General features: G+C 36.3%; 2 protein-coding genes across 3 annotated transcripts; one reads left to right on the top strand and one right to left on the bottom strand.

Annotated features, from left to right (window-relative positions):
• Nucleotides 1-3,044: 3,044 nt before the first annotated feature.
• On the top strand, nt 3,045-9,079 carry LOC137410495 (ADP-ribose pyrophosphatase, mitochondrial-like). Its single transcript, XM_068095923.1, has 8 exons — nt 3,045-3,110; nt 3,855-4,095; nt 4,492-4,590; nt 5,360-5,446; nt 5,883-5,994; nt 6,629-6,772; nt 6,961-7,078; nt 8,461-9,079. The coding sequence occupies exons 2-8, from the start codon at nt 3,896-3,898 to the stop codon at nt 8,571-8,573; spliced, it is 873 nt and encodes a 290-aa protein (XP_067952024.1). The 5' UTR covers nt 3,045-3,110; nt 3,855-3,895; the 3' UTR covers nt 8,574-9,079.
• A 368-nt stretch (nt 9,080-9,447) lies between these two features.
• LOC137410493 (TRPL translocation defect protein 14-like) lies at nt 9,448-21,538 on the bottom strand. 2 transcript variants are annotated; one of them, XM_068095920.1, is made up of 13 exons: nt 21,409-21,538; nt 21,191-21,298; nt 20,991-21,058; nt 20,580-20,617; nt 20,440-20,477; nt 20,203-20,331; nt 19,594-19,793; nt 19,072-19,149; nt 17,206-17,301; nt 15,191-15,287; nt 11,984-12,075; nt 10,487-10,602; nt 9,448-10,316 (listed from the first exon to the last, which is right to left on the bottom strand). In XM_068095920.1, the coding sequence occupies exons 2-13, from the start codon at nt 21,264-21,266 to the stop codon at nt 10,052-10,054; spliced, it is 1,293 nt and encodes a 430-aa protein (XP_067952021.1). In that variant the 5' UTR covers nt 21,267-21,298; nt 21,409-21,538; the 3' UTR covers nt 9,448-10,051. The 2 variants fall into 2 exon arrangements, with proteins under 2 accessions (XP_067952021.1, XP_067952022.1); XM_068095921.1 differs by lacking the exons at nt 20,580-20,617; nt 21,191-21,298; nt 21,409-21,538 and having other exon boundaries at nt 20,991-21,019.
• Nucleotides 21,539-24,498: the final 2,960 nt, after the last annotated feature.

Genomic DNA, 24,498 nt, shown 5'->3' with positions numbered 1-24,498 from the left:
TCATAAAAAAGTGATTTAAAGCAGCTCTGTCCAAAAATGAACACCATCTCTGAAGATAGGTACACATGAGATGTGTCCTTAATAACGAGCATTTCTACATATAATCACAGGCTATATGTGTCTGAATTATTCATGACATCTCCATCAAGTAAGCAGTAACAGTTGTTTCCTGATTAACAAGCCATATAACCAACTAAGTGAATTTTGATGACAATGATACTTATCGACTACACTTGACAAAATTTTGTTTTACACCGATTTTAGATAGGTAAATTTTTTGACAAATTAGCCATAATTTTAACACTTTTAAACATTTTCTAAATATTCGCAATTATTATACACGTATGTACATGCCCTTGTATATGCCGCGTACTTGATAGTACTTTGTATGCACAATAGCAAAATGCGTATAGAGATTTGGGAGGAGAATTAAAGAAGCAAAGTCAATGCTTGATACTCTTCAGCCAACCATCATTGAGCGAATTGATGAAAAGGGCTTATTGGTGATTGTCTCATAAGATAAAGGAGGAGATATAGTCAACTTCCATTCAATTGTTAACAATGTTTTTGAGCTATTCTTGAAAAATCTTTTTATTGCTGACACCAACCAACTCAGTGCTAGGGAACTTTCATATCAATTGACTGCGTTGATTCACATGCATGCTTTAGCAATAAGACTGACAGTATATTGCTATATTTATCCACATGAGGTCCACCATCGGCAAAGACACTGCTCTGAAGTCACATAGCGGCAATAAAGTATATTGTACACTGTACTGACTCTTCAATTAATTTTTCTTAAACAACAAAATGATTTTCAAACCTAAGTCATCATCATTAATTGAAACTGAAGAAACTTAAATGAAGGTGATTTTTGAAAACTCATGTTACAATGAAGCTGTAAAGCAGAAAGAACTACTGTATCTGAACATAATGGCTTTGCAATGTTTTGTAGTTTACAGAATCAGCTGCAGAACATCAAAAAAATTTACCAATTAAGCCATTAGTTACCAAAATAAAAACTGTAGTTCATAATTAGAAGTATAAACATAATTTTTTATCTCGGCACAAAATAAACAATTGTCACTTAAAACTCATATTGATCAACTCTATTTTGTACCAAATTTTGCAAATACGTTTGGTTATATAGCAATAATCAAGAAAAATAGCATATTTTAGGCCGGCTACCGAACAGCCGACTCCAAGACTGAACAGCGGGCTGCCAGAAGATGACCAGCTGGCCGCAAAAAAAGAAGGCAGAATTTAGCCCGATCCCACTCAGTAAATAAGAGCATGGCAGCAAAGATCCAGCAGATCAAGGGAAAGCCTCATCCTGTGCAGTTGATTTTGCGAGAACATTCTTGGCTGTACCATATATATTTATTTGTAAATATATATCCTTTACGCTCAAACAAATCGGTTGTTCTAAGTGGAGCAGTAAAGGGTTCATGGCAGATCATATTCGCAGATAAGTAGTTTCGCAAAGTGTAGTTAACATGAAAGCGAATGTAAATTCATCATCTGTTTAAATTATTGACATAAATGACAGAATCAGTCAAAAAATGATCCTAAATACACTTATAAGTCTGTTTACTAGCTTGCTTTGCAACTATGTTGCCGTTATAATGAAATATATTGCATTTATCAATGATCATAATTGTTGCATTTCAGAGTGGCTAAGCTTTTACTCAGTTTTGCAATACATACCTCCATGTTTTTTATGCTTAATTAGTGACAAAAAGTATCTTTGTTGCTCATCAATTCTGACGATCAAAATAATTTTTCAAATATACAATTATCGTATTACTCGTTTTTTTAAATGATTAACTCATTTAGTAGTAAAATGCATTTGAACGATCACACGTTCAGGTTTCGAAGTAAACAGCTGAAACGTTATATTTTGCATTTAGAACAAATTATCAATCATTGACTCCTATCAACTTCCCCAGTCTATTCATTTCATGTAACCTTCCCCCAGAAAACGGCACTCTTTTGCTGCAACTAATAATATGTTATGCTTTTATGTACATAAAAGCTAAAGAATAGATTAAATCTTTTGCAGCATTGGCAAGTTGCAGTTGCGTAAAAACTAGCTGATGCAGAATATCAAAAGAAATCGCATTTCGCTCAGCGGCAGATACTCTATAAATCTTTTCTCCTCGGAATTCTGTACTCCTTAAAGGAAACAACACATGACAAAAGTTGAAAAGTTAAAAGAGCCCATGACACCGAGGACTACGTTTTGTATAGCGTGCTTAACTAACCCTGTAATCTATTACTCAATTTTTGTGCGCCGTTTAACTAATCGGACAAAGTCATTTAGTTAGCCGTTTTGTACATCGGAAATAAAAATAGACGCATTACTGTTGACTGCGGGATGATTCTCACTAATAGCATCATCCAAACAATGAAGATTAGGAAATCTTTATAAAACTGTTCCTCGTGATACCTTTAGTAAATCAGAACTTTCTGATTGATTAAAACATTACATTGTTGGTTCTAAAAGCTCTTTTTGTCACATTTGTAATAACAGTTGCAATAACGCGTGTAACTTACAGAAAGTTCAAGACTGAAACAGAAATCCTTATTTTTAGATGTTTACATTTTTACCTACAGGTATTTGAATTCGCGAACGTCATCAAATATCGACAAACTTGTCTATATACTTTATTTACAATACTTTTACAGTAGCTAAGTATTTAGCAATGTATTTATAGTTGTTACTCTAACAGTGTAGATAACTTGGGTATCTCTGACAAGATAGAACTTCTGAGCAACTTTTTCAAGTCTTAGGAAAGGGTTCTAGCGTGTTGTAATTGTTTTAGAAACAATGCATGTGTAACGATATGTTGGTGTTTAGAGGTTTTTAAATATTTGTTGATGTTTTTTTCAATTACGAAGAATACAAAGCAAAAAGCTTTAATGATATATGCTTTTGTTTGTAGCTAGATAGCTTAATTATCTTCTCACTGCTGCTATGGTGCTCAGCATACGTTATTTCTCATTATAGTTATTTTATTATATGGTTTAAACAGGGTGTAGTACCAATCTTCATATTAAAGGATCCTGATAAGTAATAAAAGTTAATGATAGTTTTTCTTTTTTGAAAGGTGACTAGACCTATGTCTTTTCTAGCTGTAAAAAAGCTTAATTTACATCTCTTTAAATTCTTGATAAAAGGCATGGCTTTGTTTTGGATTATATCAACTTTATTTACAGTAATTTTACTAAAAATTTCCATGTAATATTAGTATATGCCATACTTTTAGATGGTCAGTAGAGCCTCGTGTATGCAAACAGTTTAGCTTCATTAGGTGCTTCATACATGAAGTGTTTTACTTCTCCAAGTATTTTATTTGCTCTGGCAGGCTTCTTATTGAGGTGTTGATTAAACTTCAGTTATGATTGTTATCAGCATACCTGATATTTTACACAGTTAGTCTGGATGAAAGTTGAGCTCCAATAGTGTAGTCAGTTTTTGTAGACGCTTTTCAAAAGCATATCGCCAGGTATGTTTATTGAATAAGTGCATCATCGGCGTAGAGACTGTATACATGATACGTTATTTAGAGTGTCATTGATATAGCAAAGAAAAAGGGTGACTCCTAATACAGAGACAAGCAGCACTACTGATGAAACAAAATTTATTAACCAAATTGTTGTTCCTGTTTTACCATTTCTAACAAAAAAATTAAATTACAAAAAAAATGTTTTGTGCTTCACAGCTTTCTTTACTTTTGTTTTGAATTTACTCATACACTAGGGACTAATCAATGTCTTGTTGTGTGGTACATTGGCTGAGATATCACCTAATCATTTGCTTGTTTCAATGGATTTGTTTATTTTATTTGTAGAATATATCTGATGTTCAGACAACTTCCAAAGATATTGAATTATGTCAAACAAGCCTGCACCAATACCAAAAGTTCATAAAAACTGTTTAACCAAAACATACTGTAGAGATGACAAACAAAATAGATTTCCTGTACACGAAAATCAAATACCCTGGTCGAAACACTACCCGGAATATGACCCTGATGACTTTACTATGCCACACATATTAAAAGGTCCTGGTTGGGCTGACCCAAATATAAGGTATGCTAAATTTCAATCTACATGGAGGCTTATAAAACATGTTATTGAATCCAATAACTTATAACAGAGTTAGTTTCAGTACAACTACTGTAGGTACAATAGTGAGTGTTGTTAACATTAAGAGCTGCTAGAGGTATGACTTGATAATATCAAAACAGTTACATTCACAATCATAGATCTTCTATATAGTATGAATTTGGGTTATGCTGTCTGTATTTAAAGGAGCGCCAGTATACCGTCCGACTATTTGCATTATAGCATCTGCATGTCACTAAAATGATGAAAGCAGCACTTTGCTGGACGGCTTAACCAGCTGTTTTGCTACAGTAAGTGCTATTTGAAACAGTTGGTTTGAACGATACATTTCAATGTGTTTCTTACACAATTATTACACAGAGTGATGGATGTAGACATCAACTTTAACGCAGTTGATGGAAAGATAGACCGACGGAGTCATCATGGAATATATAAACTGGATGATGAGGGCTCCCCTGTGTAAGCATTAACTGCAAACTGTCTAATATTAGGCAGTATTATAAATGTTAGGCAACCTCAGCTTAACATTCATAATATGTTAGCAACATATTATGAATGTTAGGCTGAATTTCTGTCAGTGAACTTAGCTGAGCACATTATTAGCTTCTAATAAGTGTGAATTACCTGTAGTTTGTTGCTGTTCATGCTCTGAAGAGAAATATCATGTCTGGTAATTTAGGTTACTTGAACTTGTTTTGCTGGCACAGATGGTGAGCAGCTCAAACATTCAGAAAATAGGCAAACCTTAGCTTACATTATTTTGTCTCCATGCAACAGTCTGATAAAAGTTGATAAATGAGACAGCCCTTCGTTATTTGCTTATGTTTGATACTTTTACTGCTGTATTCCAATTTCTCTTTTGTAGCTAGTCTGGTTTACAAACGTTAGAGCGAGTGCTAGTATCTCACGCTAGCAAATAATAAAAGAAAAATTTTGGTTTTTATTTATTTTTTTCTATTTTAGTTTTTTAAATTTCTTAAATATCTATAACCAATTTTGTTGTCTGTACATATGTATATACAGCTGCCATGCTCTCTCTTAAGAATATGTTATCCTTGAATGAAATACTAGGTTTAAATGTATAACAGGTATTTGGCTTAGTCTGTTAGCTCATATCAGCTACTTTCTTGGGACGCTCTTGTTACTCCCCACTATTGCGAGTTAAGTAAAAGTCTTAGTTATACAGTGAGAAATGGTCAGTAATTATCTGTTTATTTTACTGTTAAAGGAATCCTTGTGGAAGAACTGGTTTAAGAGGACGAGGTACTCTTGGTAAATGGGGTCCGAACCATGCGGCAGATCCAGTGGTTACCAGGTAAGTCAGCGGATCCAGTGGTTACCAGGTAGGTCAGCAGATCCAGTGGTTACCAGGTAGATCAGAAGATCCAGTGGTTACCAGGTAGGTCAGAAGATCCAGTGGTTACCAGGTAGGCCAACAGATCCAGTGGTTACCAGGTAGGTCAGCAGATCCAGTGGTTACCAGGTAGGTCAACAGATCCAGTGGTTACCAGGTAGGTCAACCTAATTTTAGTCTCTGAATTAATTTGCAGTCCATTTTTAACATTTGTTGCAAATATCTACCCGTATTATTGGTGATACTTGCTTTTATATTTTATTAAACTGAAGATTACATCTTTTTTTGACAATTTCAGCTTTTGTCCAATATTGCCCTTTGTCAGAGAGATGTTGTTCAATAACTGATGACGGGAATTTTATTTTGAGTAAATTCAACGGCTTCTTTCTTTGAACAGATGGAAACGGGACAAGCATAATGTTGTGGTCAAAGACAAAGTTACAAAGAAACCTATTCTTCAGTTCGTCGCAATTGTTAGACGAGACCATGGAGACTGGGCTATACCTGGGGTAGGTCTGCGCTACACTTCGGGTAGGTCTGGGTTAGATTTAGGGTAGTTTTGTGCTATACCTGGGGTAGGTCTGCGCTATACCTGGGTAGGTCTGCACTATATCTTGGGTAGGTCTGCTCTATACTTGGGGTAGGTCTGCACTATATCTTGGGTAGGTCTGCTCTATACCTGGAATAGTTCTGCACTATACCTGCGGTGGGTCTACCAGATGTACTAAATATATTTGCCACTGTTCGTTAGAGAAACTTGCGAAAGCACTTTGTCCAAAGCCTTTATATGAGTTATTTAGTGTGTTTGCTTCAGTCACAGAGGCTAATCGTCAATTTCATCAGAAAAATGTCAGCGAGGAATTTTAAAAAACTTCTTTGTATATTTCAAAGAGTGTCATTGTATCTTTTAAGGAATTACTGTGTACAGCTCAAATAGCACCTACGTATCTCATCTGTGTACTACTTAGGAATAACTTGTTTACTTGTGAAATAACATCAACAGTTTTGCAAATAATATCTGTGTATATCGCGAAATGAACATGACTGTATCCTTTAAAAATGATCGTGATCTCTCTGAGAACGACTTTATATCACATAGAAGATGATTGTATGTTTCTCTAAGAATAATTGTGCATCTCTCAGGGAATGGTGGACGCTGGGGAGAGTCTGTCCATCACGCTTAAGAGAGAATTTGGCGAGGAAGCTCTGAACACTCTTGAAATTCCAGAGGAACATAAGGCCACCATCAAACAATATTTAGATGAAATATTTGAGAATGGTATCGAGGTAAGAGCAGATGGCTAAACCAATGAAATCCTTGCTTGCTTGTGTTACTGTATTGTTATCACCTGACCCATCGGTTTTTACATAATCAGTTCATGTAGCTAGTTTGAGACTGCGCTATGTGATTGCACTTTATGGAGAAGAGGCTAATTATGTTTGCACGATGCCAGACAGAATGATAACATTTGTAGATATATAGAGGCTATGTAGACGATCCAAGGAACACCGATAATGCCTGGATGGAAACACAAGTCTATAACTTCCATGATGATGATGGGCGGTCGGTGGGCCAATTTAGGTTACATGCAGGTATGTTCTCTTTAGCCTCTGCTCCTACTAGTCGTGAATACACATATTACCTTATTTTGCTGTAGCCATTGCTAGTACTAGCAGTGTACAAACTAGTGTACTTAGTGTACAAACTTTTGCCTCTTGTGTATGTTTTTTGTCGTACATCACAATACATGAGGTTTCTGTTATTCTCAGTGAATCCAGTAGAATCAGTAAATGCTAGTCTTGACTTTATTCCTTGCTTACCGAGTCGACAAGAAACATTGAGAAAGCTGTCAACAACATCCATTGTATTACATGATTATAGAATAAGTTTTAATGACATATATTTCACTGGACAACAAGTAGTTCCAACACGAATTCGGTTCAATGTAATTCATGTTACTAAGGAAGTGGGTCTAATTGATGTTGCTATGGAAGCAAGTCTAATTCATGTTGCTAAGGAAGTGGGTTGAATTGATGTTGCTATGGAAGTAAGTCGAATTAATGTTGCTAAGGAAGTAAGTCTGGTTCATGTTGCTAAGGAAGTAAGTCGAATTGATGTTGCTAAGGAGGCAAGTCTAATTTCAAATATTCTACCAACCAGCTAACCTGTATGCTACTAGCCTAATGTTAGGGTTCCATTCAAGATCAGTAAGATAGTCATATCGGCTTGGTCTTACTTGTTCGGGATAAATTTCAACAAGAAAGCAGAGCAACGGTAATCAAGGAGTTGAATACTTTCGTGTCTGATATTTGAGCTACTAAATAGGATTTGCTTTATGTGCTCAAAACTATCATACATTGACATGTTTTGAGCACATTTAGTTTGATATCGTCACAAATAATGCTTTTTATCTGTACTTATGTTTTTGACACGGTTTAGCCATAAAATTATTCATAATTTGATTAATTTTCTAATTATTCGAACATCAATAACACATAAACCTATTAAATATTTGCAAGTGAAATAGTCTAATAGGCAGAAATGTTCTGTTATTGCCAAGAATCTTCAATGATATTTAATCTGGCTCAATGTCCACCAACAGTGTTGGTCAACAAAACAAGCAGATCAACAAACTACTATAAACTGTTATTTTATTAATAAAATGTATTTATGTGTATCCTTGCAATCAGAACACAATAACCATGGCTCATTCAGTCGGGAGAACACAACTACCATGATATATGTACCGCTCAACTTTTCTTCTAAATCACTTAAAAACGTAACTCCTTTAATGATATTACGTACTCCTATAATAAATATTAAACCTTCATTTTATATGCTACAAGCAATGGTTATACTGCTTTGTATACAATTAAATATCTCCTCGTTTATCGGTAGGGCATAGGGTGGTGTAGATCAGCTGTAAATTAAAGTTTACGTACTACTTAATTCAGGTACATATAAATGCTTGCAGGTGATGATGCAACTGGAGTCAAGTGGACAGATATACATAAAGACCTTAAACTATTTGCTTCTCATTCAGACTTTGTTAAAAAGGTGGCCAACTACCACAATGCACACTGGTAATGCACAATGCTCTACCTACCCTTCTAATCACAATAGGACTTGTTGTAATCAATTAATTCTTCTGCCCATCTAGTATACACTCATCGTTACAGTTACTGGCTTTATTATAGCTGATCATTAAGTATGTTTCTACCCTCCATTTTACCTTATTGTAGTTTTTCACTCACCCTTATGTACAAGAGTATAGATATTTTTGGTCTTCATTCGCAATTTATTCCGAGCTTATATGAATGTTAATAGTCCAATTTTCAACTCGCCGTTACGGAGTGACACGGGCATCATCAAAGAACGTGCCAAATCTCTGTAGCTATTATTAGATAAGGTCTTTTCTAATTTGTGAAATGCTGAAAGGGGTGGAATCTCGTTTTTAAAATATCATTAGTAGGAATATTATTATTATTATTGCTTCACTTTAGTTTTAGAAATAATAAAATATATTATATATCATACGATTTGTCCACATAAACCTGGTTCAATTGTTGTTTCCACCTCTACCCTCCAAATGTTATGTTCACACAGACAACGCACATGTGTTTAATATCAGAGTTAATCTATAGCTCCCTATAACAATATGTTGAACACAAAAGTTTAAGTAGTAATTTTTGTTCACAACTGGTTTATACATTGTGTAGATGCTGGGACGGTTTTTATGGCTAAATATACCCTGTATATCACTTGATAAAGACGGAGAGACTATAAATATTTGCGACATCTACTCTACACGTGCACAGCGCAGCTGTAATTCATCAGATATACTCCTATACTGGTAGTGCTCTTTCTACCTTCCAACTGTTTGTATAATCTGTGAAGTTGTCAGCTCGCTGTAGACTATAAAATAGAATCAAAATTAAACTACTAAAATATTAGCATCTGTTCATAAATATATTTTAATACTTTTACAATGCCCAACAGTCATTATAAGTCATTATAAGTGAATAGTTACGGTGTAACTTCGCTCATGCAGAAGCTATGTGACGCAGTCCATGTTTACATTAGCCAAGGGTGCAGAAGAATTTGAAGCCACGCATTCTCGTCTCATACGACGAGCACATTCCGCAAGTTTCTCACCAGTCTTGCACTCGTGCAGTCTCCAGCGTAAATCAACTTATCACAGAAATGTTGCTTGAAGTTGTCAGCTCTCGGTCTCATTGCCCACAAATGTCACAAAGGAAAAATGGAGGGATTGATAACTAATTTGGTACAAGTAAAATCGTAATCAATCAGCACAAATTATTCATAAATTAAAACCATGTGATCAATCAGTTGTGATTTGCTGAAATAAATTTGACTAACTGATGCGTAGAGGTAGAGGTTACCGATGCATGCATATGTGAATATCTCTGCATGGCCATTAAACCTCAACAACTGCTTTTACTTTGAAGTTTATCAGTTGAATTCTACAAAAACAAATGATCCAAACTAAAAGTTCAAATGTGAAAGCAAAGGTTGCACCATAATAATTCGAAGAAGTCAAAGGGTTAATGAAGGCCATTTGAGCGCATAGATGACGACTCCGTGCCGTCTGCTTCGATGTCAGCATAAGCTTGCCGATAGTCAAACTGAGTGACAGCTTGGGTCACACCAGCCTTGACCTCCATCTGATGGTAGTCTTTAAGGCAGAGGTTGTACATCGAGTATAGTGGCTGATCTGTTACTTCACACGAAACAGTAAGAAAGTCAGGAACGTCGATATGACCAGCCTCTGTTCCTGTATAAGTCTCCAAGATCATCAGCCCTTTACACCTGAGGTACAGACACGGCGCATGCAATAAGTTTCACCAAGCTCATGAATCAACTCGACTCTGTGTGATATTCATTGATATCTAGACTTCCGCTTTTAACTCTGAGCAAACGCATCTCAACACGGTACATTTATGCACATATAGATAGGAAGAAGGAAGCGGCATACATACCTGGGATGACACGGTTCTTGGTAGATATCAAGCTGGAAGTACTTGTTGTTATATATGAAACAACGTCTCTTTTTATAAATGGTGCAGTGCTCTTTGTCACGCTGCTCCAACAGCATCTATGTAAGATATCGCTGTCAGTTAGCAAATACCTACCAGCAAGTTATTCACACTGCCAATATTTTGACTCAAATTTAGTATCAGTTCAGAGTAGCTGTCACATTACAAAGATCTAAAAATCTATCTATATTTTCTCAACTATGCAGACATTCAACACCGTCGTGGATGTGAAAGTTGGGGTTATTATTGGTTGTGCACAGAACACATTTTTAACATGACAAGTGTGAAGAGTATTTAGTAGGCTTCCACTCAGCTTCAACCTACGGTAAGTATATAATTTATGAAAGCAGACGGGTGGCTCAAGTTTCTGTTTGGGAGTTATTTTACCTCGGCGAAGCTCTGAGAGATGATAATGGTCTCTCTCTCCCCCCCCCCTCTCTCCCTCTATCCTTCCCTCTCTATAATATTATTATTTCTAGGAACGCATTAATCAATATCGCTTTTTTCTTATGAAGGAAATATATTCGACATTGGAACAAATTTGCTTTCAAACATAACTCTGGAATGAATTGTTTGAAGACCGAGGTAGCACTGGTGTTATTGAACCGTGGTAAGGTGAAGCGATCATGTTATGCAGTAGGGTCTATTATGCATATTCATCAAAATTCAAGACAAACGAAGCATTAGTCTTCCTACAACTCCATAAAATGTACATGTGTGTTGTGCCACCAACTTGCAAAAACATGTAGTCTCAACAAGTTTGCTTGTACTAATGTGCCATCGCTTGTAGCTGCTGATCAATCAGTTGGCAGTGTGCCAGTCTGATGAATAAAACAATGGTGTCAAACTGATGTCTGCCGTTTTCAATTATGCTATCCAACTAATATCCTTTAGAAAAAGGCATACACTACTATTTCTCGCTGATGATACACTCTAAATGGCAGAGAACTGTGTGATTCAAAGTCGAAAGTTTTTTATCTTACAACACGGCAAGCTCGGGGTGGGGGTGCCAAGCTGGTGCCCTACTCAACAACCTGCTCCTCGAGTGTGAGAGTACTTTGTACCATAGTCAATAGGTCAGATGATGCATTTGAATAGGGCAGCGGGCACTACGCGTCCTATATCATGTACCACTTGTTGGCCTCTAAGCATGAATTTAGACACTCAGTAAATTTGCAAACTCCAAAGGTCAAAACACCAGCCAAAGGCAAGTCTAAAAAACGCCCTCTATTTTGCAATAGTCAGTTTGCCAGAGATCAAACTGTGTAATCAGACAGACAAGAGATGATTTAAGCAGTAGTATGACCTAGGATTCCTCCCACTCCTATAAAATGTCTTTTCACACCCTAATTTATAGAGCTGTTGTGACTACAAAGTGCATTTATAGTGAAACATTGGAATCTACAGTAGCCTGTGCTCCTACATCCGCACATCACTCACGTGGTAGGTCCTCCCACTTATCTGTTTCCTTAGCTCAACCCTCTGTCCTTTTATCATAGGCCTGCGCACTGTGTGAGTGAAGGTATACACTCCTGCAGCAGAACAGATCTCTTGCTGCCGAGTATAATCTAAGCCCCACATACCGCCATAGAGTGCCATAGAATACCATAGAGTACTATAAAGTGCCATAGAGTACCATAGAGTGCCATAAAGTGCCATAGAGTACCTAGAGTGCCATAGAGTGCCATAGATAACCATAGAGTACCATAGTTATATGTGTTGCTGTCTAAAGGCTGAAGAACGCTGGGCACAAAAAGGCGCTGCCAAAAGGAGCACTAGCATCAGCATTGCAATGAAAGCTTTGCAAATCACACTAACTTTTTATCCTTAAAGGTTGACTTGCAACAAAATTCACATTACAGTTATTTGGCATCAAAAGGTTCACCATGTCTTACTCTGCTGTGTTGTAAGCGCAAAATATGTAGAAATGTGGTTACAAGCTCTTAAAAGCGCAAAAAGGAAAAGCCGCCGTAGATTGGAATCAGTTTATTTCTCTGACGCTGTCATTACATTTGGTTATTGTTTGTTACGTGATGTTCTCACGTGAATTGAAAGGCCAATATAAAACTTCTCGTAGCACTAGTTTATGACAGACACTTCGGGTTTTACCGAAGACCCCGTATCAAATATAGACGCTCGCTACTTGACAGGATCGTTTCAGCCTGGTCTAATCATCTAGTCGTAATCTGATCATGTGACCCATACTTCTTGCAAAATGGCGCAAATAAATTCTGCAGCATTTTTCGACTATCACATGTGACCAACTGGCTCCACATGTTTATCAGAGAATGATATGCACTCCTTTGAGCTAAGGTTAGAAAATTAAACAAATTTTTACAGTAGGTTTTGAGATATCAGTGCTCAAAGTGACAGCATTACAAATTACAATGATGACAAAAAATACGCGTAAGAACAATAGACATGGTTTTATTGAATGCGTGAAGCTTATTTGTGAAAATATTTCGACGAATGAGGTTGCATGAAAGTGCAAACAGAAGCCACGAATAAAATATTCAAAATATTCAAAAATTCATCTACGTCCCATTTGAGCCATTTTGGAAAGGGATTCCAATCTATGGCGTTTTCGTGATGGCGGCGATTAACTGTTTGTTTTTGCGCTTTTAAGAGCTTGTAATGACATTGCCACATATTTTACACCTACAACACAACAGAGTAAGACTTGGTGAATCTTTTGATACCAAATAACTGTAATGTGAATTTTATTGCAAGTCAACCTTTAACATTTACACAAATTTTTACACATATTTTTATTACCGCACTTGTAATTTTATCATACTTTTAGTATTTGCTATTAATAATATTATTTTTATTCATAATGGAGCTCTATTACTTTATGAGTTTTTATTATTACCATCTTTTAATGCATTTTGAAAATCATCTTAAAATATACTCGCCGATAATAAGGGAACCAATCACAACAAAGCGACAAGCGTAAACATCAAGCATACCTATACCCTCGGACATGCTAAAATTAGAAGCTAGCCTGAGCCGATTTGCTAGTGAACTCACTCAATATTTCTCCAGTGTTCTTCAGGCTTCCGATGATTTCAAATAATTGGTTATGCAACATAACTGGTAACTGCATTATAATCAAAGAATATGATAGATTTATAAGATACTGTTTATTGATTCCAGATGGCAAGTAGCTGTAAGCATACCAATTAGTAAGGTGAAACGGCCAGATACCGGTAGATAGGTATATGCGATATACAGTAGATGCTCCTATTATGGAACATTTACACTATAGGGATTTCATGTTATATTAACAGTAAAATACATGTAAATTGCCTAATCCGTTCCAAGATCTTTCCAAACTCACCCCTTTGGCCATACAGAAAGAAAAAAACTAGACCTGACTTTTTAATTTGTTGGCTGATTTTAATTTCGTAACTAATATTAGTTTACATTGACAACTTGCCTCCTTTTTCTGATCAATTTCACTGGTTTTACAAACAATGATTGTGGTAATTAAACAATAAGTTGATAGGAAATGGACATATTCAACATCCATTTACAATGATTAGTTCATTTTTTCTAGACAGCAAACTCTGTTCTAGAAAGTAAAACTAATAACAAATATTTTATATGTCTACAAAAAAGCAACACAAAAATATATTTTACTATAAAAAGAGTCGTGTCCACCCGTTCGTTGTCTATCTGTACCAGGGGTCAAAGTTAGGATAAGAGATAACTTTCGGCGATACTCCCAACTCATGACATTTAGATTGGTAGACCGACGCTGTAACACCTGCACCAAACTATTGCCTTAGTATTTATTAACAACTAGCTGTGCCTCCCGGCGTTGCCCGGGTATTAAAAATCAGCATATAAACAATAAGAATTGATGAGATTTGCTCACCACTTGCTGGCAGACAACTCTCCAGCAAGTGGCAGGCCATTGCCAAGTGGCCTGGCACATTGCCAATGAACAACTCCACTAACCTAGTTAGTAAGCTTCAAATGCCGTTAGGCAATGACATTGCGTCAGCATTGTTGCCCAGCTAGGCTATTCTAATAATAGCTATAGCCGGATAGCAAACAGACATCAACAAACGGACATACTTTGATAAATATATATATAGATTGCGCAGCTACATGTTCTCTGTTTTGTCGACACATCTGACGATCCATCACGACGAACTAAAATACCATTGAAGTTGTATATATAATCGATATAACACTATATGCACGTCATTTTTTCTCACAAGTGTGGCGAGATATGTTACCATTTAAATAGAATTTGAGACGTTGCCCCTACTTGATACTTTATGTTATATGGACTTTTTATGCAGTACGAAACAAAAACTTTGCATAATTTTGTACGTTATCTGGAATATATGTTATAGGAGGTATACGTTATAGAAGCGTCTACGGTACATGTAAATACAGTAAATAGAGTTGATGCATTGCTTGTAGAACGACACGGCAGCGATCCCTCCGGTAAATGATTCAATGTAGGGCAGATATGTATGCAATAAATGAAAAGAGTTCATGCGAAACTTATAGAGAAACACTGCAGTGATCTCTCCAGTAAGCATCCCCATGTAGCGCAGATACTGTATATATGTATATAAGACGAACTAACAAGGAGCACGCAATGCTTATAAAAAGACACAGAAATATTACCATTTTGTCCTCTCTTACGAAGCCTTGCCTGCATCTTGTTATGAGGGGTGGTGAGGTAGTCGTGTACAACATCAAACTCCTTGAACACAGGCCATTCCTATGAACAAATGACAATCATTGACAGCAATCTGCCATTGTCACAGTCGCTGTCAGCAACAGATATAATCCTGTTTTATTAAGCACAGGTGCAACTGGAGATCAATCTTTTTGAGAGACTATGCGAGACTGATTACCTCTCAGCCTATTCCAGTAGTATAATAACTGAACTTAAGATGTAAGCGTGAAGCTAAGAGTCATCACAAGAGATGAAAATGAAACTCGCCAATAAATTTTTCAATTAAAGGACGTTCAGGCAGGTAAATGATAGCAAAGCATAGCGACACACGGAGTGGACTTAACACCGTACGTGTACACTTACAGCAGTGAGATCGCTGTACAAGTATTTTACGTTAATCAACCTTACTAGCCCGGACAATTGAGACTTATTACGCATAAAATCAATGCTATTCATAAGCAACAGGAGCAGCCATGAGATTTATTTTACAAATATAGAAAACAAAGGGTTGACCCTGAGCTCATAATACCTATACATCAGCTATACCCCAACGGCTAACAGTAAGCACGCAGAGAAAATTTGTGCAGAGAAAAACGAGCAGCCAGGACTTTGCTGACGGCGGGATGTAGAAATCCAGAAAACAACTTTGACAAACATCAAAGAATGTATTTGCAAAGCTATGGCAGCGGGTCATACCCTTCCTTGTGACAGCAGGTTTCTTTTTAAATAGAATCATATTGGACCATCTCCTTGCTTTGTTCAAGTTTATGGTCAACAATTCATAATACACATTTTGATAAATACATTGGTCTTCTATAACAAAACTTTTGCTAGCTTAAAAGAATGGTTAAAAATCGTTATTGAATTCTACCAGTAAAGCAACTTTCTGTAGAATCTTGGCATAGTCGATCTGAAATTTGGAGTCTGTAACTGCGATAAGCAAAACTCACCATCATATCATCGGGTGACAGTGACACGGTCTTGATCATAAACATAGACAAAAGATGAAAGTGGATGCACGGAGACTGAGATATTGTTGTTCCTTAAATGATCAATCTTGCATACGACTCAACATAACCTAGTAGCTTCTAGAGATACTTTGGTAAGAATATCATTGGCATGTCTCTGGTTAGCTTAGCCATTAACATGGCTCTTAATCACCAAATATTGACCGAGTTCCTCTATATATAATGAATATAACGGTATATTCATTATAATATATACACCATTATATATATTATTATAATATAATGATATATATATAATGATTGATGGTAGAGCTTTTTGCACTGACATAACCCATGAGGTGTTAACACGGAGAAACCTTCAATAGTGTGTGAAGATGACGAACAGAGAGCAAAGAGAATGACTATAACAGCAAGTCAATACCCCAGAGGACACTGGTGTCTCTCTGGAGATGTTGAGTGCATTCTGCAGTGGTAATTATTAGCCAGTTAAGTAGGAGGTAAGCTGCTCTAATCAAGGACTACACTGCAGGTCATTCACAAGAAGAAAAGAACTGGCAGATATCTAAGCCCTGATAATTTTACAGGCTAGTTTATAAGATAACAACTTAAAGTCAATAACAAGTAAATGTGTTTCAGGATTCCTCAGTTGGAGATTAGATATTAAGGCGTACAGGATAAATGCACCAACCAACAGGTATTCGGATTTAGCTCACAGAAGACTTGCATAAAATAGTGGAGGTAAAATATTTTAACAGATAATTCACTAACCGAGTCAACTGGAAAACCATGATGCTAAATGCGTATGCTGATGCTAAATGCGCATGCTGATGCTAAATGCGTATGCTGATGCTAAATGCGTATGCTGATGCTAAATGCGCATGCTGATGCTAAATGCGTATGCTGATGCTAAATGCGTATGCTGATGCTAAATGCCGGCTCAGTATCATCCGCTAAAGAAAACCAATAAGAAAAGAATATTCTAGAACCCTCACCTCATCTGGACGATGAGAAGCTATTAGAAACTTGCGCTTCTTGCTGTTCAACTCGAGACGATCTGCCACATCGATTCCAATCCTGCGACAAACCGACTGCAACACAGTATAATCTCATTATTATACATGTCAGCGATGGCCATCCCTTTATAGACAGGCCTTGGCAAGAGCTGAACGCACCGCTAGCACTACTTTTATTGTTATATGTCATTCTCTTGGTGTTATAGCTCCTTGAGTAACAGATTAAATACATCCAAATGTTCACGAAATGAAATCACAGATTGAGCGCTGGCTATAAAGCCACTCACCAGATATCAGAAGCGCCAAAATTACTAAAATCTTACGGCAAGGGTTCCAAGTGAATGACAGGAGTTGTCAATACAATTAGTAGTAAATCTATTCGTAGCAAAATGTTGGAACATTTTAGCCTGACTTTTGTGCCAGAAAACCAGACCAGACAGCATTGCTGTGTACACAATTAGCTACAACCTCCTCAAATTAGTTCATTCTTCTAACGGTTCGTGCCAAGTTTGATAGTGAAAATTACATCGAGTATTTACCAAGTATTTTAAAGGAGAAAACTTGATCAATGAATCTGGTGAATTATTTAAATTTTTAATGCTGAGCATGAATGTTTATAACCTACACGCAGGTTCATCAAATGTTTATAACCTACACGCAGGTTCATCAAATGTTTATAACCTACACGCAGGTTCATCAAATGTTTATAACCTACACGCAGGTTCATCAAATGTTTATAACCTACACGCAGGTTCATCAAATGTTTATAACCTACACGCAGGTTCATCAAATGTTTATAACCTACACACAGGTTCATCAAATGTTTATAACCTACACACAGGTTCATCAAATTTTGTAACCTACACGCAGGTTCATCAAATGTTTATAACCTACACGCAGGTTCATCAAATTTTGTAACATTCTGTGCTGAGTTTAACAGTAAAATTTATCAATATAAAAATGAATATAATTTTTTTTATTATATGAGTAGGTTTATTTAATCTTATATTTCAATTATTTAATGGCAAAAATATTACAACTATCAATATTTTTGCTATCAATCCACAGCTGAAAATCTCTTCTTTTTAATGAGCTATTTTATTAAGCTAAAATACAACATTTTTCATATTGTTGATAATGCCATACACCTAACTTAATTGCAATTAAGTTATGATAAACAACTAGCTAATGTTAAACGTAGACTGAAGTACATAACACGCAATACATTTATACTGCAAGTACAAGTCCATTTATCTTCCATGCCGAGTCAACATCTTCTACACCGGTCATTGCTTAGAATGCTTTGAACTTAATCAGTATTGTTGTAACTAAAACTTTTAATAACAGACATGAAAAAGTTCAAAGAAAAAACAAATAAATAAACAAGATAGAAGAGTGAATAGCTGCATCTTATCAGTAGACCTTTTGCCGTACTGTATTTTATTCTCATCTCAGTCTTTTAACTCTCTTGTCACCAAAATAATGAAACGTAAAAACAAAATCAGACTAGCCTGTGACAACTTTGGATTTTGACAAACCAGTGATAAATATTGATAAATAGCTGAAGTACGTTTTAAACAGTATATGATATGAATAATGAATACTTTGGGACGCTACAATATAAACTTTAAGGTAATTCCAGAACATAGTTTCGTTCCTATTTGGTGAAACAAAAAGATGCTTTCTGAAATTGTAAAAATCGTGTTACACTCGCAGAATGTCACAAAAGGTGTGAATAAACTTCTAGCAACATGAGGTTAAAGAAGCCCAGAGACTTATTGTTGCTGTCAACAAATACTAGACATAATTCTAGTGAATACAAACAAATAGCTTAATAACACTCACGGCAATCATTTTCATGCACTTGGTCCGAAAGTCAGTGGAATTTCCTATGACATCATAATATGGGTGTCCAATCCATGCCTGAAATCAAATGTATAATTCTCAGCAAGACCATAAAAACTCGCAGCAGGTACAGCAAATGTCCGGTTACTCGTCAGGTACAGCGAATGCCCAGTTAATCGTCAGGTACAGCGAATGCCCAATTAGTTGTCAGGTACAGCAAATGCCCAGTTAGTCGTCTAGGTACAGCGAATGCCCAGTTAGTCGTCAGGTACAGCAAATGCCCAGTTAATCGTCAGGTACAGCAAATGCCCACATAGTCGTCAGGTAAAGCAAATTCCCAGTTTGTCATCAGGTACAGCGAATGCCCAGTTAGTCGTCCGGTACAGCGAATGCCCAGTTAATCGTCAGGTACAGCGAATGCCCAGTTAGTCATCTAGGTACAGCAAATGCCCAGTTAGTCATCTAGGTACAGCAAATGCCCAGTTAGTCATCTAGGTTTGGTTGGTAAGTACATCAGCAAACCTGAGCAACTTTACAGTCGAGCTCGCGTGCCAATTCTGGACCTTCGTCTCTAACAGCATTATCTTCGGTTGTATAAAACTCAACAGCCCCATCGGCAGCAGTCGTCATGTGGATTACCTGGTGATATCGGCTGTCTCTAAGTTCTACAGGGTTCCAATTCTCACCTTTCATCATGGAGTCCCATGTTTGGTGTGGCATGTCTGCATGGAAGATAGGTTGTGGCTCACACCCGTGTTTTAGACAGACAATTACATCGCTAGTTATGTGTAGAATAGCTCATTACAAATAAACTACCAAATCGGATTATTTATCGACACTAGAATTTTATAAGAATTAATTAGCAAAAGTATAAAAATAGAATAAAACAGATTTAGTCACATGCCAACAAGACTCAACAAGCTACTTCTATTAAAAATTACTATTCTTAGTCGATTAATCTTAGACTTAACCATAACAATTGAATATTAATATGACTTAAATTCTATATCTTTAAGCAATATAATAATACAAAATTTTGAATAGAAAAAACTTGCTTGCATGTTCGGAAATTTTCAAGATTGAACATTGAGACAAATAAGCAAATAAATATAATATTGAATAAACACATACACGCCGAGGGGTCCATCACACCCCTGTCACAAATGATGAGACAGTTAGACGTACACATCTCCGCGAGCTCAAAGTAGGTCTGCTCTATTTGCATCATAGTCTTGATTAGGTTCTGCTGGAAGTTGTCAACTATAACGTATACATGTAGATGTCTATGTTTTAGAGTCAAAACACATTGGCTAATTGCAAGTTATGGCGTGTTAGTTTATTTAAGTTATTAAAAAAAATGATATTAACCTTGTTCAGGTGTTAACTCACTCCACTTGACGCCGCCACTACAAGTACAACATATCATGATGCATATCACATGAAGCAGCAAGTCGTCGAGGATGATATCCAGCAAATCTCACAAAAGCTCTGACTGTCAATAGACTTACCTCATTAATAAGGTAGCCGTTTCAGGAACTCGGAATACCTGCAAATCAGATTACATATACCGCAATCTACCAGATTTGTAGAATATCAAACATGTACACTTAGGTTTTTAGCAGCTTCTCAATATCTTTACTGCCTACTTTGGTTAATCAGCAAGCAAAATTATTTAGTAGATCTATTTTACGGTCTCTATATACTAGCAAGTAAGGTAATAAGTTGTGACATTAAACAACTGCGTAAAAAATAGTTACAACGAGAAGGATTTAGGATCTGGCTTGTTACATAGTACAACATCAGATGTTTAGTAGCTTCAACCAAATTACAAGCTGCTCTGTATGAGTGGCAGCTGTGATAAAACTAGAACATTTTTTAAAGCTTGAAATTATTTAAAATCTGCACATCATTCACCATACCTTCCATCCTAAGTTTTCAAAGAATGTGCTCAGTCGTGATTGGCCTGTTGTCTTTCCACCACAAGGACCTAAGAATATTCATAAGATTTTTGCTGCTGTTCTTTTAATATTTGCAAAACAAAATTGAAGCGGAACTAGCATAAATATTTTTTGTAAAGAGGTACTTTTAAAAGACATGTTTTTGAGTAACACAAGTATACCTCCAGTTAGCACAAGCTTGTGGATGATCTTTTGGTTTGGCGCATACAAAGTTGCCGGTTGAGTATCTGTAATCATTTTGAGCTTGAAGTATTATTTCATTTCATTACCTGCAAAAGCATGAACAATACGTTACTATATCAACGACGATACAAAAAATTTTGAACAAGCGCGTTGAACCAGGTATGGTATTCACTAATATGCGTAAAATATCACAAACCTTGAATATCTTGTTTTAATGCATTGAATACGTTATTAACAAAACCAAGAAATACTCGCAAATACTGTACTAGAGGAGACACATCGCCCGCAACAACAACCTTCTGTTCGGTGAATAGCTCGCATGATTCTCAAATGAAAGTGAAACGATCAAAACGATTGTGCCCTCGCAATCTCGGAGCAAGAGTTTCGGTAGATATAGCACGCGATGTTAATCGGCCATAATTAAAAACCACACGTCTATGGTACTCTAATTAAATGAGAGTTATCCTCTCTAGTAAAGACTACTTTCAGGTGAAATGAAGTAGGAACTGACGATTTGTATTCAAACTGACGAAATCCTGCGTGTACTAATTCTGCATAGCTTGCTCAAGGCCAGCTAGAGTTCAGTTTATATACTTAGCGTAACATTATTTAAAATTCGCATCACCAATATTTATATATTCTCTAAAGCTCATTTGATTTACAATTTCAGAAAAATCTACAAAGAATACACAGAACAAGAGTTGTCTACCCAAATTTGTTAAGACTTTAGCAACTCCTATTAGTGCATGGATGTGGAATTTCAATTGAGATATTTTGTTATTGTTGACTACCATAAAAAATCATATGAAGGTTGTGCACTGTGCATTAAATTTAAGTAATAATAACATTATTTGACATTTCGTAACAATACACAAAATCATGATGATAAGCAATGTAGGGGCAAACCAGATAATGTTATTAACAAGGCATAAACATTTACTAACAGAGTTTAGTCATGAGCAGAGTTTAGTCATGAGCATACAACTATGGATGCTTTGGCTCAGTCTACAAAGGAAAAAGAAAGACAATCTTTTCACAAATTAATACTCATATAACCATATTTTCATTTCACTTTATATTGTTCTTGGCTTTCATGCTACGATTAATCATTGTAATAATTTAACATTTTGAATAAATTATTTCCTTCATTTATTCTCATCCTTGCGCATTGCCACCTGCAGGGTGGAAGTCATCTGAATTTGTTTCATATGACAAAAATTTTATCTTTAACCATGAAATAACATGGAAGTAGACCTTGTTTGTTACACCACACACATCAACTAATAATCATTCACATGAGAAATGGATATAAATGAAACAATTATTTTTGACAGAGCAGTATGGTTAGTTAGACATCGATGACAACCACCTCGTAATACTTGATTTTAAGCTGCAGAAATTAAGGTAAATACGTATACATGAATTGGAGAGATGACATTGTTACGAAGTTAGCACTCTTAATGTTGTATTTATTATTGTATGCTTCATTAAATTTTGGCCATGGCTTAAAGGTAGCCCCACTAAAATTTACAAATGTTGGTAATCTCGACTCAATTGGTAATTAGTTTTTTGATAGCTATGGAATTATAATAACAAGAGGTCACAAAAATGTTCACCATTTGATTAACAACAGGAATATACAGCAGCTCTGCCCTTCAACTGTTTTTATGCAGAAGCATCATTGGCAGCATGGTTTTAAGTACTTTTTAGGTGAACATCGTTAAATGCAATGCATAAAACACTGGCGCTATTAAAATACAAACTGCAGGACCATAACTTCTACCTCTTTATAAGTCAACTCTCTCAATGTAGCAGAGTTTGTAGTGCCTCAAAGATGGGGCTACCAGAAGAATAATTGCATAAGACTTACATAATAATTTCAAGATACCTTCAAGTACACTACATCAAAGCTTGCAGTACTTAGCTTCAGTATCTAGTTGTAATTTTGTGATATTATGTACATCCATGTTCATATCGCTGTAACATGTCCCATCTTCTGCTCTCCACAGTTTCTTCAGTTCATTATATTTCAACTAATGTGAGGAGTGTGTCTAAGAGACGCATAGTTAATGTACGGAGTGTGTCTAAAAGACATAGTTAATGCTAATTCTGAAGTCATGTGACGCAGGCTGGTCAAAAAAAGCAAGTTGTGGCAGGGGCTATTCTGACTGTTACTTCCACCACAGTAGCTGCATCTGTTAATCAGCTGATTGCAATGTTAATGGGAAACATCTGACCAGATTTCTTCCAACAGGTGTCGTCCGATCAAGTTGCAAATTTATGTTAAAATAATCCTTCTTTCCTAAAGCTAGTGATTTTTAAACATTCTACTCTGTAGGCTACGTGTAACATTGGGGAGGTGTCGATCGCAGTAAGCTATGCGACTACCACTACAGAGAACAGCAAAGTCCACCCTTTGAAAAAAACTTGCCACAGGCATTCCTTTCCTTCTACCACTTCCATTCGTTGAATTTCTGGCTTCACCTAATTGCTCTGAATATTTACTCAGCTTCCACAAAGGAAATTGGGCTGTATATGGTAATTCATCATAAATTTGGCAAGCTCAATCCATGAAAATATGTTTAATGGGTGTAAAGCCTCGTTAAAGAGATTAACATATCAATATGCAAGCGTTAATCTCTACGTGCCCTCCTTTTCGAGCCAAATGAATAGCTACACAGAAGTTAATTATAATATTGAATAAAAAATCCATAATTTACGTGGAATGGCATTTATATAGTTGCTGTGCTCATTATTGCTATTACTGGTTGAACCAAGGAAGATTAATATAATAAGGGGCCATCTCACTGAGCTGACATTGTCATACCGAAAATGCCAAAATGGTGAATATGTCTTTAAGAATCACCCCTTGGAATCTCCTACACAGCAGGTCCTTCTCTGTAACGATCCGTTAAACTTGATTATCACTACTGGACACTATAGCAGCCTCAGAGCGCTGCCTGCTGCCAATTAGTCTATGAATACTCAGGTCGGAGAAAATATCATTAGCAAACGATTTCCAGCTGTGAAAAAATAAATGATATGTTTTGCTTTTGTCTGAAGTAGGATTGGCAGCAAGCAGGGTGGTCTTTTCAATCCCAGGTCCAATCTTCTTCGGAGAAGCTTCTAGAAGCTGTGCAACAGGAAGATTACAGAACTTGCTTGGTCTACATAAATAACTAGATGTGCTGCTTATCCTTGGCATCAACGTCAGCGTCTGACTCGTACAGCCTCAAGCTAGGGTTAGAGGAATCTTAAACCAGATAATATACTTTCACTACAAACA

Source organism: Watersipora subatra, chromosome 1 (genome assembly GCF_963576615.1).
Source record: "Watersipora subatra chromosome 1, tzWatSuba1.1, whole genome shotgun sequence".
Taxonomy (NCBI): Eukaryota; Metazoa; Bryozoa; class Gymnolaemata; order Cheilostomatida; family Watersiporidae; genus Watersipora; species Watersipora subatra.
Note: the sequence above shows the minus strand (reverse complement) of the source record. Positions and strands in the feature narration are given on the sequence as shown.